The sequence below is a fragment of the Esox lucius genome, chromosome 15, assembly GCF_011004845.1.
Source record: "Esox lucius isolate fEsoLuc1 chromosome 15, fEsoLuc1.pri, whole genome shotgun sequence".
Classification (NCBI taxonomy): Eukaryota; Metazoa; Chordata; class Actinopteri; order Esociformes; family Esocidae; genus Esox; species Esox lucius.
In genome coordinates this window covers 10,903,537-10,919,504 of record NC_047583.1, presented here as the reverse complement: position 1 = coordinate 10,919,504, position 15,968 = coordinate 10,903,537, and the positions used below count along the sequence as shown (strand labels likewise).

The window sequence follows — 15,968 nt, the reverse complement described above, 5'->3', positions numbered from 1 at the left end:
GAAGATGAAAAGAAAGAGCAGCGTAGAAATAAAGGGACTTAAGACTATGACGTCACATATACTGTATTTCAGGCCTAGTCTTGCTAAATATGATGAAAAGCAATGTGTTCACGGTTATTAATCGTGGAAAACTTAAAAGTGCATGGTTTCACATCTCGACAAGGGCACTGTGATTATATACTTATTTTGATGTCAACATTATTGCGCGCAGCAGCTACAGCATTGCATGGCTCTGCGCTGTCTTTCAGAGCTGCTGAAACTGGATTGAGCCGAGGCAGAGCTGAGACCGGGCAACATTCAAAGCCAGATCTGGACTCTTGGCATGAATTTAAGGACACGATTATAAAGGGTGGGCTGCGTTCCAGCATAAACGTATAACAATAAATGTAATATATTATGATGTCTTCACGTACAACATGTATTTCATCCGAAACGAATGTATGGATTGGAGCTGTTGAATTTCTTTCCTAGAGATCAGAAACACTTTTTTAAGGTTTTCAGCTTTTTCTTCTGATGGACTGATTCAGACCTAAGACACTAGTTCTGGGTTCACAGTAAATTCTGTGTTTTTTATATCAGCTATGAAAACGTTCAACAAAAGGGATTTGATGTGAAAAATCCAATTGACGCATTTGGGCTGCCTGAATAAACGCAACCCATGTGAGTGATATAGGTAGCCTAGAAACAAACAAAAAACATGTTTCTCCCTCTAATACTATAATCGAAAAGCTCTCCTATCATTTAACATTCGCCCCCCCCCCCCAAAAAAAAAAATCATACGACTCTCTTTTATTTACATTGGATAATCCGGTCCACGTTTTTCGTGTGAGGCGCGCTGGAGCCGGGAGTTGGATAATAGCTGGTGGAGCTCCCTCTCTCTCATGCCATGCTGGGCCAGAAGGGCTCCGGGAGACATGCATTTACCCATATCCGGGTTGGAGGAGAGGAAAAAAGTTTCATTTAAACCTGGTCGACAAACTTCCAACATGAAGCCACACTGACAGCGCAACAACTGCGGCTGTCAGCGACGAATTTCACCGCGGAGTTTTACAAGCGTTACTGCGCTATAATAGCTTGGGTTTTCTACTGTTTTTTCCTCTACTTGTGTTTTTCCTGTCTATTTTTTGTACGTGATTGTGTTCTGTGCGTGGGTCAGTTTCACTGTCAAAAATGTTGAAGTGACAATGGCTGCGCAAGTGGCATCAGCACCGACGTCAACTAATAAGAACAAGAAATTATCTGGCAGTTTGGGTCAAGAGATACATTCTGGGAAATCGGGAGGAGGAACTATATCGAGATCTGGAACAATGCTTGGAGCTGGAGATGGGACCAACACAATAAATAACGTAGACCATCATCACCGAAACGAGCTCAACATGGTCAATTCAACTTCTCCGAATAACAATTCAGACATACGGGAGAAGGAGAGTGGAAATAACATTACGTCAAATTCGACGACCTCTTTGGAGGGAATTGAAACGGGTTTGATAGCGAACCACAAACTGAAAAACGTTAGCAGCGGAGATCCTCAGCACCTAACGCCGCCGCAACATCCCCAATTTAAAACGTTCTCTCAGCATCAGCGCCAGATACAAAGTAACAACATCAACAATAACAAGAGCCAGGCTACAAGGGGAGAGGCTGAAAATCAGCCACACGGAGGGAAAGAAGGTGTTCTGGGGAGCCAGGCAGAGCAGCAGATGCTGATTAAAGGTGAGGGGGATCATACCTGTAAACCAGGGGAGCGGATTGGCGCCAGGTATGAACACGCTAACTTGGGAACAACGACGAATAACGTCAGCAGTCAGCCACCGAGCGGCGGAGGGAACAGCGCAATTTCAGAGTTTAATAACTATTATGGCACTTCTAGAGTAGGGCCCTGCTTTGATCAACATGGCGGACAACAAAGCACTGGGATTGGGATGATGCACTCCTCAGGACCCAACAACATGGACCCAGGGCACAACTCCCACGAAGGGTACCACAACAACCAGTACAACCACTACCCTGGCTACCGGCAGGGCTACGGAAGCACGGGCTACGGCATGATAGCTCCGTCCAGACAGAGCAATAACGCGATGATGGGCCCGGGCAGCAACATTACAGCTGGACATGCCAAGGCTGCTATGGGAGCTGCTGCCTCAGGTTCTGGTGGAAGTGTTGGGGGCTTTCAGAGATTCCCAGGACACACACAGCATCCCTCCGGGGCCACCCCGACTCTAAACCAACTGCTGACGTCTCCAAGTCCAATGATGCGGGGTTATGGTAGTGGCTACCAAGACTATAACATGCCTTCTGCACAACAGCCTGGCATCGGCCTGGGCAAAGACATGGCGTCTCAATATGGCTCCACTACCCACGGTTGGCCAAGGCAACAGAGAAATCACCAGTCCGTGAGTCCTGGAAACGGAGGGCAAGGTATCAGCAGAGCACAGGTAAATACTGAACTAACTCAGCTGTTGTTCACTGAGAGCCGCTCCTGAGAGCCACAGAGTCTTCAGTCTGGCAGTTATAAAAATGCACTTAAAAGTGTTGGTACAGAGAATGACTTGGCCCTCTCCACATCGGTGAATATTGCACTTCTAATATGAAGGTAACATTATCAAAGAGAGCAGACATGTTTTCGGATATGTTCAAGGTGACTCTTGCTAGAAAAACAATAGCCTGTCAGTCACCTATGTGAGCAACTCGAAACGGATAATTTACACACCGAATTTATTGGTCCATAAAGCCTAAATTGGCTAGAGAACTATTTTGTTTTGCGCGTAGAACAAAGTAAAATGATGTTAATAGGCAATTATGTATTTATTTAAAATCGATTGAACGCACAATCTTTCAGTGTGTTCATTATGACCCTCACTATTTTTTTAAATATTGAATAGCTTTATTTATATGAGACAGTTAATACATTTTAACATTTAATCAAATCAATTATGCCTAGCGTTGAAGATTCGTCCTCTTGCCGACGTGGTTGCCGACACGTTGCAGAACGCCCTCTTGAAGGACGCGCTTTATGGACGCTCTTCAAATAATAACGTTACACATATAATAATATTGCGTTTAATTAACTTTATATCTCCAAATCCTTCGATGTTTAGCAAATATAAAAGCTGTGACGTCTATAAAAAGCGGATACGCATCTGTATTTCGTTGTCCTACGGAGTACTCCGCTATGGAAGTAAGAAGGTCTCCTCTCCCTCGCAAGATTTGGAATTTGAATTGTGGAGGTAAAGTGGCTGTAATACTCTCCAGACGGCTGCCTCTGAGTTGACATCAAATCTGCCATCTGATTGGCTCTCCATCTCTCCGCTGGGTCCTGTGCGCTGCTCATGTAAATAGAGCTGAACCTATAGCTGAACTCTTGTTTCATGCGCTCAACCTGGAGCATAGTAAATGGCACGGACCATTAGAAACCGCCGCTATAATGTCATCTTCCAGTCTAGGCGATAGAATAAAGGACAGTTGTATACAGTATGCTTCTGGGTTGTGGAACCGTGTATGGATAGAAATCTGTTCTCACAGATGCGCTCTGCTGAGTATGACTCATATATTTGACCCTTAGGGCAGAGAGGAGGTGAAGCCTACTACCTGACACAGTCTTTTCGTTTCTAATATTCTTTTTTATTAAACACACTGAAAGAAACACTGATAGGAAAGTAAAACACAACATCTCAAAAATGTAACATTGACACACACACACACACATATGTGTATATATATACATACATACATTTATAAATATGTAAATATTATTATATATAATATAAATATTCTATGTTGAAATTGTTTTAATTCTTCAGTAGTTATCATATTTTTCACAATCACAGTCGGCCTACTATGCTGGACAATTGAACTGGTACACCATTTTGCCTTACATTAATGTACAGGAAAAAAAATTCTAAGCAATTTGTAAAATATTATTCTTGATTACAGAATATCAATGTATATGTCCGTTTTCAGTGCCTTCCAAACATTCTGAAGTGCAGCCCTAACAATAGGTGGTCATCGAAGGGTGATTGTAGAATGTGATGCCTACCGCAGCCGAGTTGTGCAGCCATTTAGATAATAAGCCTCTCCTTCAGCCTCAGAGAATAATCGCTCCCAAATTGAAATTGGTAAATAAATTCTAGTAATGATATTTAGACCTATTATTTAAAGGCATCTGTGGGCTTAAGATTGGATAATGTGTGCAGTAAAATACACAACATCATAAACATTAAATTTACAGGCATAAGACATCTCTAGAAGATATTACCCAATTTCTTATTGATACAAATATTTTACAATATGTCATGCACAGATTGCATGCATTTTAACTTGTAATGAATGTATTTACATGCATTTACATACATTACTAAATCGTTTTATACTAGAACCAGAAAGGGTTTGTGTTGGCTTTTCCTTATGAACGGTCAGTGTATCTGTGGGAAAAGCTGTTTGTAATTACCTGTGAACTGTACCGCAGACAGGGTTCTTCTGTTATGGATCCTCCAAACTGGCCCATGATCTGGCTTTATGAATATCAAGGTGTGTGTGTGTATGCGTGAGCTGGACAGTATGGATAGAATCCATATTCTGATTTTGAATTCAAATTTTCCCATACGGCCTAGCTTCAGATCTGGAGAGTCGAAGATGGCAAAATGTTTTCTGATGCAGATCTCACAATGCAATCCTGCTTATTATTACAATGTTCAGTCAACCAGGAAGTAGTTTTCAGTATCTACAGCCTTGAAGGAGAACACATTCACTGGCCAACAACCTGGATCGCGTGTGCCCCACCTACAACAAGGTGTTGGAAAAGTGTATTGAGGCAAGGCATCCGGTTCCAACAACAGCCGAGCCCATTTACAATGCTGTATACGAGGCCTCTGGGCACTGACCTACGCTATGACAAGGACTTGAACTCCAGGCCGCAGTGACGCAGCTGTACTGCGAGACAGTGATGCTGTGCCACTTGGGGGTTCCTCTTTTATTGACCCTTTAAAATACTGGAACTGTTTACATTGTTTCAACCAGCCATTGTCCCATTAACAATGACCCATATTAACTTATTAACTTATTTATTTGAAACTTCACTATCTCTAGTATACATTACTTTTGATAATGAACTATATCAACATAACGCCTGTATGAGCGGGTCGATATGGTATTTGTGAGTCGTTGTTGGTTCATCAACATAGCTGTATGGTCGTTGTGAATCGTTATTGGTTCATCAACATAGCTGTATGGTTGTTGTGAATCATTTATCAACATAGCTCTATGTGTGTGTGTGTGTGTGTTTGTGTGAGGGTGATTAAACATGGCTCAGTCACCTGTTGAGAGAATCTTCCTTTTTCCAGTTAATTTCCTCCCCATTGCCTCTCTTTAGGAACAAGCTGTGTGAGGAAAACGCTTTCCTCATTTACAAGCCAGTTTCCCTCTCTTTTCTGGCCAGCAACCAACAGGCAGGGAGGTGAACCCACACGCACACACACACACACACACACACACACACATGCACACGCACACACACAGACAAAACCGCAGTGAGGTAAGCCCTAGTTTAAGATGCTCTTTCATCCAAATGGCATTGTCCTGGATTTTGATTTACTCTGTCCTATTTGACTGAGGATATGGAAAGAGGAGCATAGTCTCTGTGATGTCATAGATGACTTCGTTTGGGCACAGTTGAGCTCATCAAATAGGGCTGTCAGAAATAACACCTCTGTTGATTTGGAACGTTCAAGTCTCCTTCCAGATGTAGTATTCACTTCATTTGACACAATACTTTAATTCTTTGAGTCCTGGTACACAATTTTTCTTTTGACTCCCTTTGTTTCCCTTATTTGCCCCAGTATATATTGGTGTGGTATTTATGTTGTATCGACCCACATTTATGGGTGATTATAATTCCTTGTATGTCTAGCTTTATATTCATATAATTCCTTGTGTGTCTAGTTTTATTTTTATATTATTCTATGTATGTCTATCATAATGTTCATATTATTCTATGCATGTCTAGCTTTACGTTCATATTATTATACATATGTCTAGCTTTATGTTCATATTATTATATGTATGTCTAGCCTTATGTCCATATTACTTCTTGTATGTCTAGATTTATGTTAATTCTATACTTTGTAAATCTAGCTTTTTGTTCATATTATTCTGTGTCTAGCTTCATGTTCATATTATTCTGTGTGTCTAGCTTCATGTTCATATTATTCTGTGTGTCTAGCTTCATGTTCATATTATTTTGTGTGTCTAGCTTCATGTTCATATTATTCTGTGTGTCTAGCTTCATATTCATATTATTCTATGTGTGTCTTGCTTAAGGTTCATAATATTCTATGTATGTCTAGGCTTGTGTGCACATTTTCTTATTTATTGCAGTGGGAGTGTTTGTGTGTGTGTGACAATGGGAAGCAGACAGAAGAAGCCTCGTCAGCAGTAGTTTTCAAGGCCAGCATCGGCCCCAGTGTTGACTGCTTCACCTGCTCGCTGTCCACGCTCTGTTTATGTTGGTTTGTTTACATCCCCAGCTCTTCTAGCCCAGTGTAGCTCAGCCTAATGCTGATTAGGAACAACATAGTGAAATGTTAATTTGCTCTGTTGGTCCCGATAAGGAGCTGAAAGACTGCCAGGGTTTTCATCTTGCAGGATGAAACAAATGCGCAGGAGCGTAATTGGCAACTATGTTATCCCGGGACTGCCCACGGATTTCTTCAAATGCCAATTAAATCAAACAAAAAAAATAGATTATTGACTGGACGTATAATTAATCTGCTAATAAAATAATTGTAGCTCAGGCCTGTGATTCTCTCAGAACAGTCAAATCTTCATTTGGATTTGAAGGAGAACCATTTTTAAATTATTCAGTATGTTTTCTTTGTGACTTTTGGAGTTTAGGATGTACTTTAGTTTCAGGTAGCTAGTACACGTGCTTCATCTGTGGGTGGAGAGATGGGTTCTTGATCTGAACAAGAAGCCTAACATCTGTCTGTATGTAAATTTGTTGGAGTAGGATAGCAATACTGGCAGCAGCATTTGAACTCACAGGCCACTGAGGTGTGGGGCTGACTACTGAGACTGAGAAAGAGGGAGAGTTGTGAACAGAGGAAACGTCAGTGTTAAAAAGCTATGCGTGAAAAGTTACCCCAGCCTCAATGTGTGAAAAGAAAGGTCCGGAAATACGGTGATGTGTGTTTAGGGGAAGGCTGGTTGGTCGGGTGATTTCAACCTGCCTGTGCTTTTCTCCTTTCTCTCTGTTACCCTGGAGCAACCCCTCCTCCCCCTCCAGAGGTGGGAGTGCCATGTGTGTGAGGGGCAGGCAGGCGGGGGTTGGATGGGCGGGTTGGTGGTTGGGTGGCTTGGAGGGGAGGGCTGGGCACAGAGCCAGGAAGGCCAGCAGGGGGCCCTTTTTTGGCCTCCCTCACCTCCCACAATCCCCCTGACCTTCACACATGCAAATTAGCCATGTGCAGCACAAACGCAGACACACAGACAGCCACGCACACACACACACACACACACACACACACACCCCTCTGAGGAAAAGGGATATCTCTCTCCCTGAATTCTCTGTCTTTCCTTTTAATTTTCTCAGTTTTTTGTTGTTGTTCCAATCCTCCTGTCTCTCCCTCTCTCCCCTCTCCTCTCCCTGTCTCTCTATTTTCTGATCCCTGCTGCCTATTCTAAGCCTGTGCGTCCTCCAATGGAAGGTTAAACGCAGTCAAAAGGAGGGGCTATGCCCTAGTGGGGCTCCCTCTACCTCTATATCTATCTCTATATCCCCCTCTACATCTATATCTCCATCTACCTCTATATACCCCTCTACATCTGTATCTCCACTTACCTCTATATACCCCTCTACATCTGTATCTCCATCTACCTCTATATACCCCTCTACATCTATATCTCCATCTACCTCTATATACCCCTCTACATCTATATCTCCATCTACCTCTATATACCCCTCTACATCTATATCTCCATCTACCTCTATATACCCCTCTACATCTATATCTCCATCTACCTCTATATATCCCTCCACCTCTATAACCCTCTCCACCTCTATATCCTCCTCTAACTCTATATACTCCATCTACCCCTATGGGCTTGTTTACAACCCTGTTTCCAAAAAAGTTGGGACGCTGCATAAAATGCAAATAAAAACAGAATGCAAATATGCAAATCATTTATTCATATATTTAATTGAAAATTGTACAAAGAAAATACATCAAATGTTGAAACGTATAATGTTTTTGGAAAAATACATGCCCGTTTTGAATTTGATTCCGGCAACACATTTCAAAAAAGATGGGACAGGGGCATGTTTACCACTGTGTTGCATCACCTCTTCATAATGGGCCGTATGTTTTCAGTGGGTGACAGCTCTGGACTGCAGGCAGGATAGTTTTGCACCCGGACTCTTCAACTACAGAGCCATGCTGTTGTAATACATGCAGAATGTGGTTTGGCATTGTCTTGCTAAAATAAGCAAGGCCTTTCCTGAAAATACATGTATGTCTGTATGGCAGCATATATTGCTCAAAAACCTATATATATTGTTCAGCATTAATAGTACCTTCACTATTAATGCTGCACCCCCATACCATAACTGATGCTGGCTTTGGACTGTGCGCTGATAAGAAGCTGGATAAGAAGGCGTCTGTGATTCCCAAAAATAATTTCAGATTTTGATTTGTCAGAACACAGGACAGTTTTCCACTTCACCTCAGTCTATCTTAAAGGAAGTCAGGCCCAGAGAAGGTAGTGGAATTTCTGGATCTTGTTTATATATGGTTTCTTCTTTGCATGGTAGAGTTTTAACTTGCATTTGTGGATGCAGCGACGTACTGTGTTTACAGACAATGTATTTTAGAAGTGTTCCTGAGCCAGTGCAGTTTCCACTACAGAATCGTGTCTGTTTTTAATGCAGTGCTGTCTGATGGCCCGAAGATCACTGCCATCCAAAATTGGTTTTCGGCCTTGTCCCTTGCATATAGAGATTTCTCTGGATTCTCCAAATCTTTTAATGATATTATGTACCGTAGATGATGAGATACCCAAACTCTTTGCAATCTTACATTGAGAAACCATATTCTTAAATTGTTCCACTACTTGCCTGCGCAGTCTTTCACAGAGTGGTGAACCCCTGCCCATCCTCATTTCTGACAAACTCATCCTCTCTCGAATTATCTTTTGATACGCAATCGTGTTACTGACCTGTTGCCAATTGACCTAATTAGTTGTGTGATATTCCACCAGGTTTAGTTTTTTAGCATTACACAACTTTTCCTGTCTTTTGTTGCTTCTGTCCCAAAATTTTTAAAAACGTGTTGCTGGCATCAAATTCAAAGTGAGCATATATTTTTCAAGAAACAATAAAATGTCTCAGTTTCTACATTTTATTTGTTGTCTTTGTACTATTGTCTATTGACTATAGGTTTTAAATGATTTGTCCATGTTACGCAGCGTCCCCACTATTTTGGAAAAAGGGTTGTACATTATGAGAAAATAAAATGCTAGATAGACTTACCTTAGCTTGCATAATCATTTCCGTTGTAATTACACTTGCATGTTGGAGACGTACCACGCCGGATTGTTGCCATCGGTCACGGTGAAAATTGAGGGGTACACGTGCGCACTGCCCAGAAGCCCAGAAGTTCAGTTCTGACTCTCAAGTCTTCTTTGATAGGTCTAGGAAAATACAGCACATTGTAAACAAGCCCTATATCAACCCTCTATCTTTATATTATTCCTCTACCTCTATATCCCTCTTCTACATCTGTAACCCTGTTTACCTCTGTTTCTTTCTGTTTCTTTCTCTCTTCCTCTGACCACTCTCCATGTCTCTCTGTCTTTGTATGGTAAGAAGGTTTAAGGAGTGGAATAAAGTGATGTTTGTTTTAGATCCTGCAGATCCTATCCAATATTTATACACAAAGTATATCTATATCAGTCTGACATTCTCCACTTCCCATTTGCCCCAGGGGAGAATGCTAGATGATAGGCCAGCACTCACCTAAGTGCGATTCACAGTCTACCAGAATAGAGCCATCGGATTGCTGAAGTGTTTCAAGTCCCCACATGGGCGTCTTCCTAAACACAGTATCCAGAGGTGTGAGCCTTGATTATCTCTTAAGAACCAGTTGAATAGATATTTGTCATAATAAAAATATATTTCGTAATAAAGATATATTCCAAATAACATTCACATTGAATTAAATACAAATTTTGATTCACACTATGAATGACTCTTGATGCACCACAAGGCAAAATGCCTGCGCCAGAATTTCTATTTCACCGCTATTTCAGTCTAGTCAAATAAACAATGAGTGAGACATCTTTAGATCTCATAAGCTCCAGGGAGTATCTGTCAGGAAAGTGTCCCACGTTACTTCGCAAGTCTTGTTCATCGAAATAAATCCATCGTAGTGTAAAAACACTGCAAGGCAGTGTGTTGTTCCTTGTGATGTCATGGGTAGTGGTTTTATTTGTTTTTGATCTATAAGGCTAGGCTAGTGGTTTTCACCTGGGGGTACTTGGCCTGTCCACTGGGGGTTGTTGTGAAGACCATGGTATTTTGTTTAGAAGCCTAATATCAAGTGATTCCAGGCTGTTGTAATGACTCTGTAACCAACTAGACATCTGCATTTTGCCCTGTTATCAAAACATGATGTTCTATTTTTTAGCTGATAGGAGGGAAAACATTTAAAGCAGCATATTAACATTTTATAATGTTGTTTATTACACCGCAAGTATATTTAAGAATATTTTATGATTTTTGAATCTGTTTATTGTCTGGAGATAAAAAATTAAGCCACCATTTCCATTTTAGGCTAGGGAAGAATACTTGATTTCACAACAAATTGGAAGACAAAAACAACCAAACTCTGCTGTCGCCCCCTTGTGAATAGGAGTGGGACCTGCAAGGTTATCATATTACCAAGAGTTGACAGATGCTCGCTAAACATCCTCCACCCACTCATGTTAACTGTGTGTTCAACCCTATGTGTGTGTGTTCCACTGCCCAAGACCAGTACACTTCTCTGTCAGGCTGCTGTGCTGTACAGGGTTCATTATTGTTTTGGTCATCTTACTCAATGTTGAACTCCTTGCCAAAAGGGTCAAACAGTGTTGTAATCCCTTTTTTTTCATTTAGAAACTTTGACAACTCATTTACATTCAGATTTTCCAATACTTGAGTTTCTGTAGTCTAACTTTTCTGATTGTCGGAGAACCTCTCTCTTCATCTTTTTCTCTTTCACACAGTGCTAGCAGCAGTATGTCACACCTGGTCATGTAAAGCTACACTGCTATGCAGATGACAGAATGACAGTCAGCGTATGGGAAGGTGTCATGATGATGATGATGATATAGAGGATTTAGTGCGACTGGTCACTTTGTCTTGTTGATGAACATCCATTGCTATTGCTTGATCAGCATATAAAGGTTACTCTAATGTCAGCTGTTGGTTCTGTTTGCCTTGTTGTAGATCACATTAGCATAATCTATAGTTAGGCTAACGACGTGTCCCTGTGCTCAGAAAGGAGGCTGAGATGAGAGACATGATAAGAGACATGAGTGTTGAGGCACCTCTGTGCGATGTATCACATTTAGTGGTGGGTGATAATGAACCCTGGAGATCTCTAAATGCAGCTGACTGTAAAAGCAGGGCCTTTTACTGTAGTATATTACAGCACATATAGAGTCAGTATTTGACTGTGTGGGAAACCGCAGACCTGCACATTTCGACTGTCTGGAACATCCACTGACATTGACAGAAGTGCAAACTTAGCTTTAGGTGAGGTTGCAGTCTGAAAGGAAACATTTCTGAAATGTCTTTCTTCTGTCTTCCACTGTCTCCCTCCTTCATTATCACTGTCTCCAGCTCTCTCAATTCTGTCATTACCACTCTGTGTCCACCCTCTCAATTCTGTCATTATCACTGTCTCCAACTCTCTCAATTCTGTCATTATCACTCAGTGTCCAACCCCTCTCGATTCTGTCATTATCACTGTCTCCAGCTCTCTCAATTCTGTCATTACCACTCTGTGTCCACCCTCTCAATTCTGTCATTATCACTGTCTCCAACTCTCTCAATTCTGTCATTATCACTCAGTGTCCAACCCCTCTCGATTCTGTCATTATCACTGTCTCCAACTCTCTCAATTCTGTCATTATCACTCTGTCTCCAACTCTCCAAATTCTGTCATTACCACTCAGTGTCCAACCCCTCTCGATTCTGTCATTATCACTGTCTCCAACTCTCTCAATTCTGTCATTATCACTCTGTCTCCAACTCTCTCAATTCTGTCATTATCACTGTCTCCAACTCTCTCCAGTTTGTCATTATCACTCTGTCTCCAGGACTCTCTCCATTCTGTCATTATCACTCTGTCTCTAACACTCTCCATTCTGTCTCCGCCCTTCTCGCTCTGTGTCCCTCTACTATCGCTCTCTGTCTCTACCTTCCCTAAGTGTTGTCAACTCTCCTCTTCATTCTCCTCCAGTCAGTCCTTAGTGTTGACCTTCAGTGCTGTAGTTAGTTAGTGGGTGACTGTTGCTGCCTGCCTGCCTCCACTCTTACACCATTAAAGATGAATAGTTTCATTATAGGATAGGAGGAAAAAAGACAATCAGTCCAATTAGAGATAATTAAGAACTTAGAGGGCGAGAGGAGCTGGAGGACAAAGGGACCTGGGCTGTGGAGGTCCAACTCAGCACCGGCAGGTGTGTGTGAGTTTAGGGACGACAACTGAGGTTTGGGGGTCAAGGGACAAACCCCTTCTTGATCTGTGACCCTGTCACCCCTCCCCCTGACAGCCCTGTGGCATGATGGGAGCTTGTTAAAGACAGGGTTTTTGAAATGCCAAGCCAATAGCATCACCTTAACGAACATTCTCACATCCGCTTCTTCTGTTAATTAGGCCATGGATTTTTATGCTGATTTGCACTTTCAATATTTAGAATGCTGGAATGAAGGAGAAATCCAGGGTCAGAGTCTGGAATTGACTCTCACTCTCTCTCTCTCTCTCTCTCTCTCTCTCTCTCTGCTTTCCCAATCAGGGTCTTGTTTATGTGCCCATTTTAAATGATCACTTGGGCCTACTCTGATAATTATTCGGTAAATTCTGACCTCCAAAGAGCTACATACTACTGTGTTGTTTTTAACATGTTTATAGTTGTGCTGTACCTGTCTATTCTGTATCATGTCTCTCTGTATCATGTTTCTCTGGACCCCAGAAAGAGTAGCAGCTGCTCCTGGCATTAACTAATGCGGGATCCTAATAAAATCTCAAATATCTGTATAATTATTTTGTCAAATTGAAACAGCTGTACTCCTCTGTGTGTTGCACATGTAGGCCAAGACAAATCATCTGCCACTTGGAGAAATGAGAGGAAAATTAGTCTGGGAACATTGGAAAGGAAGATAATGACTGTATTCCAAGGTTGAGCCTTCTCCAATGGGAGCTCTGGTGCTGTCCTAATGGGCAATTCACCTGGGTCAATATTACTCTGTTAATACATGTCAGAGCAGGGAAATACAGGGCAGATTATTTCACTTGACAGACAGATAGTTTTTCTCAGATTACAGAAGAGGATGCAGTTGTACAGCACACTGTAATGTGTGTGTTGTTAGAACCTTGAGAATGTGTGTTTCAGAGTTAAATAGTGCGTGAGAGAGGCCCTGTTCTACCTCTGTCAAGGTTCCTGCTCTCTACCTTGTTGATGTTTAGTTGGGCGTGCAGCTTGCTCCGGTTCTTGCAAGACAGGCGCCCCATCTATTCCTTATTGGTTCCCAGCTTAGGCCTGTCACGTACTCCATTGGACTCAGGCCTGTCACGTACTCCAATGGACCCCACTATGGGCCCTGTGTGCATCAGAAACCATTATGCATAATGGCCTTTACGCATATCATTCTCCTCGTGTTATGACACTTATTTTATGACTGCTTACATATAAAATATTTAAATAAACAGAGCAGGGGCTGGTTGACGCCGGGGGGAGGGGGTGGGGAAATTCATTTCCGAACGCTCAGGCGGCGGTCATGCAGCACGACAGGAAGAGAGCGGGAGAGAGAAGACAAGAGGGAGGAAAGACGGCCGACGCGAGGAAGAGAAATGCTTTGCTTGCCTCCAATCAAAGCGGCGGAGGAGGACGTTTCTTCGCCTCCGCCTCGCGGTGGCGGGCGGGCGGGCGGGCGTCGGAGGGGCCATCCGTCAGCGTTTCTCTTGGGCCGGGCTGAAGGCAGGGCCCCTGTGACTAGTAAAAGCAGCCCAGCGCTGTGCACCAGTATCAATCGCATGCCAACTAGAGCGAGCAGAGGAGAAAGCGGAGGTAAAAACGGAATGTAACACAACAACATGCATAAAAAGAAAGGACAGAGGGAGGGGTAGGCGACTGATTTATCTATCTCTGTTTCCTAGAGAGAGAGAGAGAGAGAGAGGTAGGCAGAGAGGAAGAGAGAGAAAAAGAGAGGGGATGAGCCGTGCCGCTTCGCGTCGGGCAGCTTTGGTGGGAGGCCCATTACTGTCAAGCTAATCTTAAAATAATTAATTGCGAAGTCGATGCTTTTAAAGAGTATTGTAATTGAATCCTAAATTAGGCCTGGGAAAGAGGACACGTCCTGCTTTACTGTGAGCCAGTTCTCGTTCCCTCTATCCCTCCTCTCTGCCTCCATCGCTCCATCCTTCCTTCTTTCCATCTTTCTCTCTATTCAGAGGAGAATGCGTGGCAGGAAATGCTAATGAAATGCATATTTGGGGAAAAGGGGCCATCTATAATTTAGCTGTGTTCTTTGAATTTGAATGATGCGTGTGTGAGTGCTGTGATTTATTTGACTTGTGGAGAGGATGATTCTGTCAGGCTTTTATTCTTGTAAACAGAGAAAAGGGAGAATAAAAGTAGAGTAATAAAGTAAACAGAATGGAATGAATAAATTGAGTTTTGTCATGAATATTTTGTTGGGAACGAAGGGAAAGCCATGTTTTCTCAGAGATTGACATTTTGTTTTTATGTTGTTAGTCCTGACTGAATTGAAAGATATTGGATATTGACCACAATTGTATATTGTTGTTGCCTTGGTTTTGTTATCCTGCACCCCCCCACCCCCTCCCACACGCACAAACACACGGACACGTTTCTTATCTAATCCTTGTGGGGATGTTAAACACAGATATCCCTGTTTCCTATCCCCTCACCCTAACCCTAACCTTAACCTAACCATAACCCCTAAACTTGCCACGTCATAACTCTTTATGTAAATGTAAAAGTAAACCCAATTCTAATACACTGCCCAATTATATGTTTTTACCTTAACCCCCGTCAGGTTGTTCTGGTGGTGATCTGTCAGAATCCCCTGTGGGGAGTGATTTGTCGAGGTCTTTATGTTCACGTGAATCACACACGTACACATGATTGTTTCACTTCTCACAGTTGTTTTTATTTTTGGGGTAAAAAGTATTTAACCTATCCTTTAACCATGACCCCTAATATAACTCCTAACCCTAACTAAATCTTAATTCTAACCCTAATTGTGGCTTATTTTTTTTACCAGTGTTCATTTTGCCAACTTTTTTATTTTTTCGAGTCTTAGTCAATTTGAGTAAAAATCTTGATGGCTTATATTTGCCATTTGATCAATAATTTGATTTCGTTATTATCAAAATGACAAAACCCTGTGAGCAATTTTAGACAACAAAATGCCCTTACATTTTTAATACATTTTAGTCAAATCAAATTGGTTTCCTCATTAACCTATAATATAAATATAGTACACTGACTTCAGGGAATAAAATGAACACCAGTCCTACCAAATGTAGGTGAAGTTAGCTATCAGGTAGCCAAGGAGCGTACAGGAACACCATTTTTTTTATTTCAATTAACATTATCCAGCCAAATCCATTAAAATAAACCTACAATAAAATGTCAATTAATTACGTATTTTGACAGTTGACAGTTTCTAATCTCATCTCCATTCC

The 15,968-nt window shown here is 41.9% G+C and overlaps 1 protein-coding gene across 3 annotated transcripts in view; it reads left to right on the top strand.

Moving 5' to 3' along the window:
- The first annotated feature begins 904 nt into the window (after window positions 1-904).
- The window catches only part of LOC105015777 (AT-rich interactive domain-containing protein 1B), a 173,113-nt gene continuing 158,049 nt past the window's right edge, over window positions 905-15,968 (top strand). For all 3 annotated transcript variants that reach the window (XM_010879178.4, XM_020054096.3, XM_010879177.4), the window contains exon 1: window positions 905-2,435. In XM_010879178.4, the coding sequence (XP_010877480.3) occupies window positions 1,185-2,435 (1,251 nt within the window). In that variant the 5' untranslated portion in view covers window positions 905-1,184. The remainder of the gene's footprint in view (window positions 2,436-15,968) is intronic.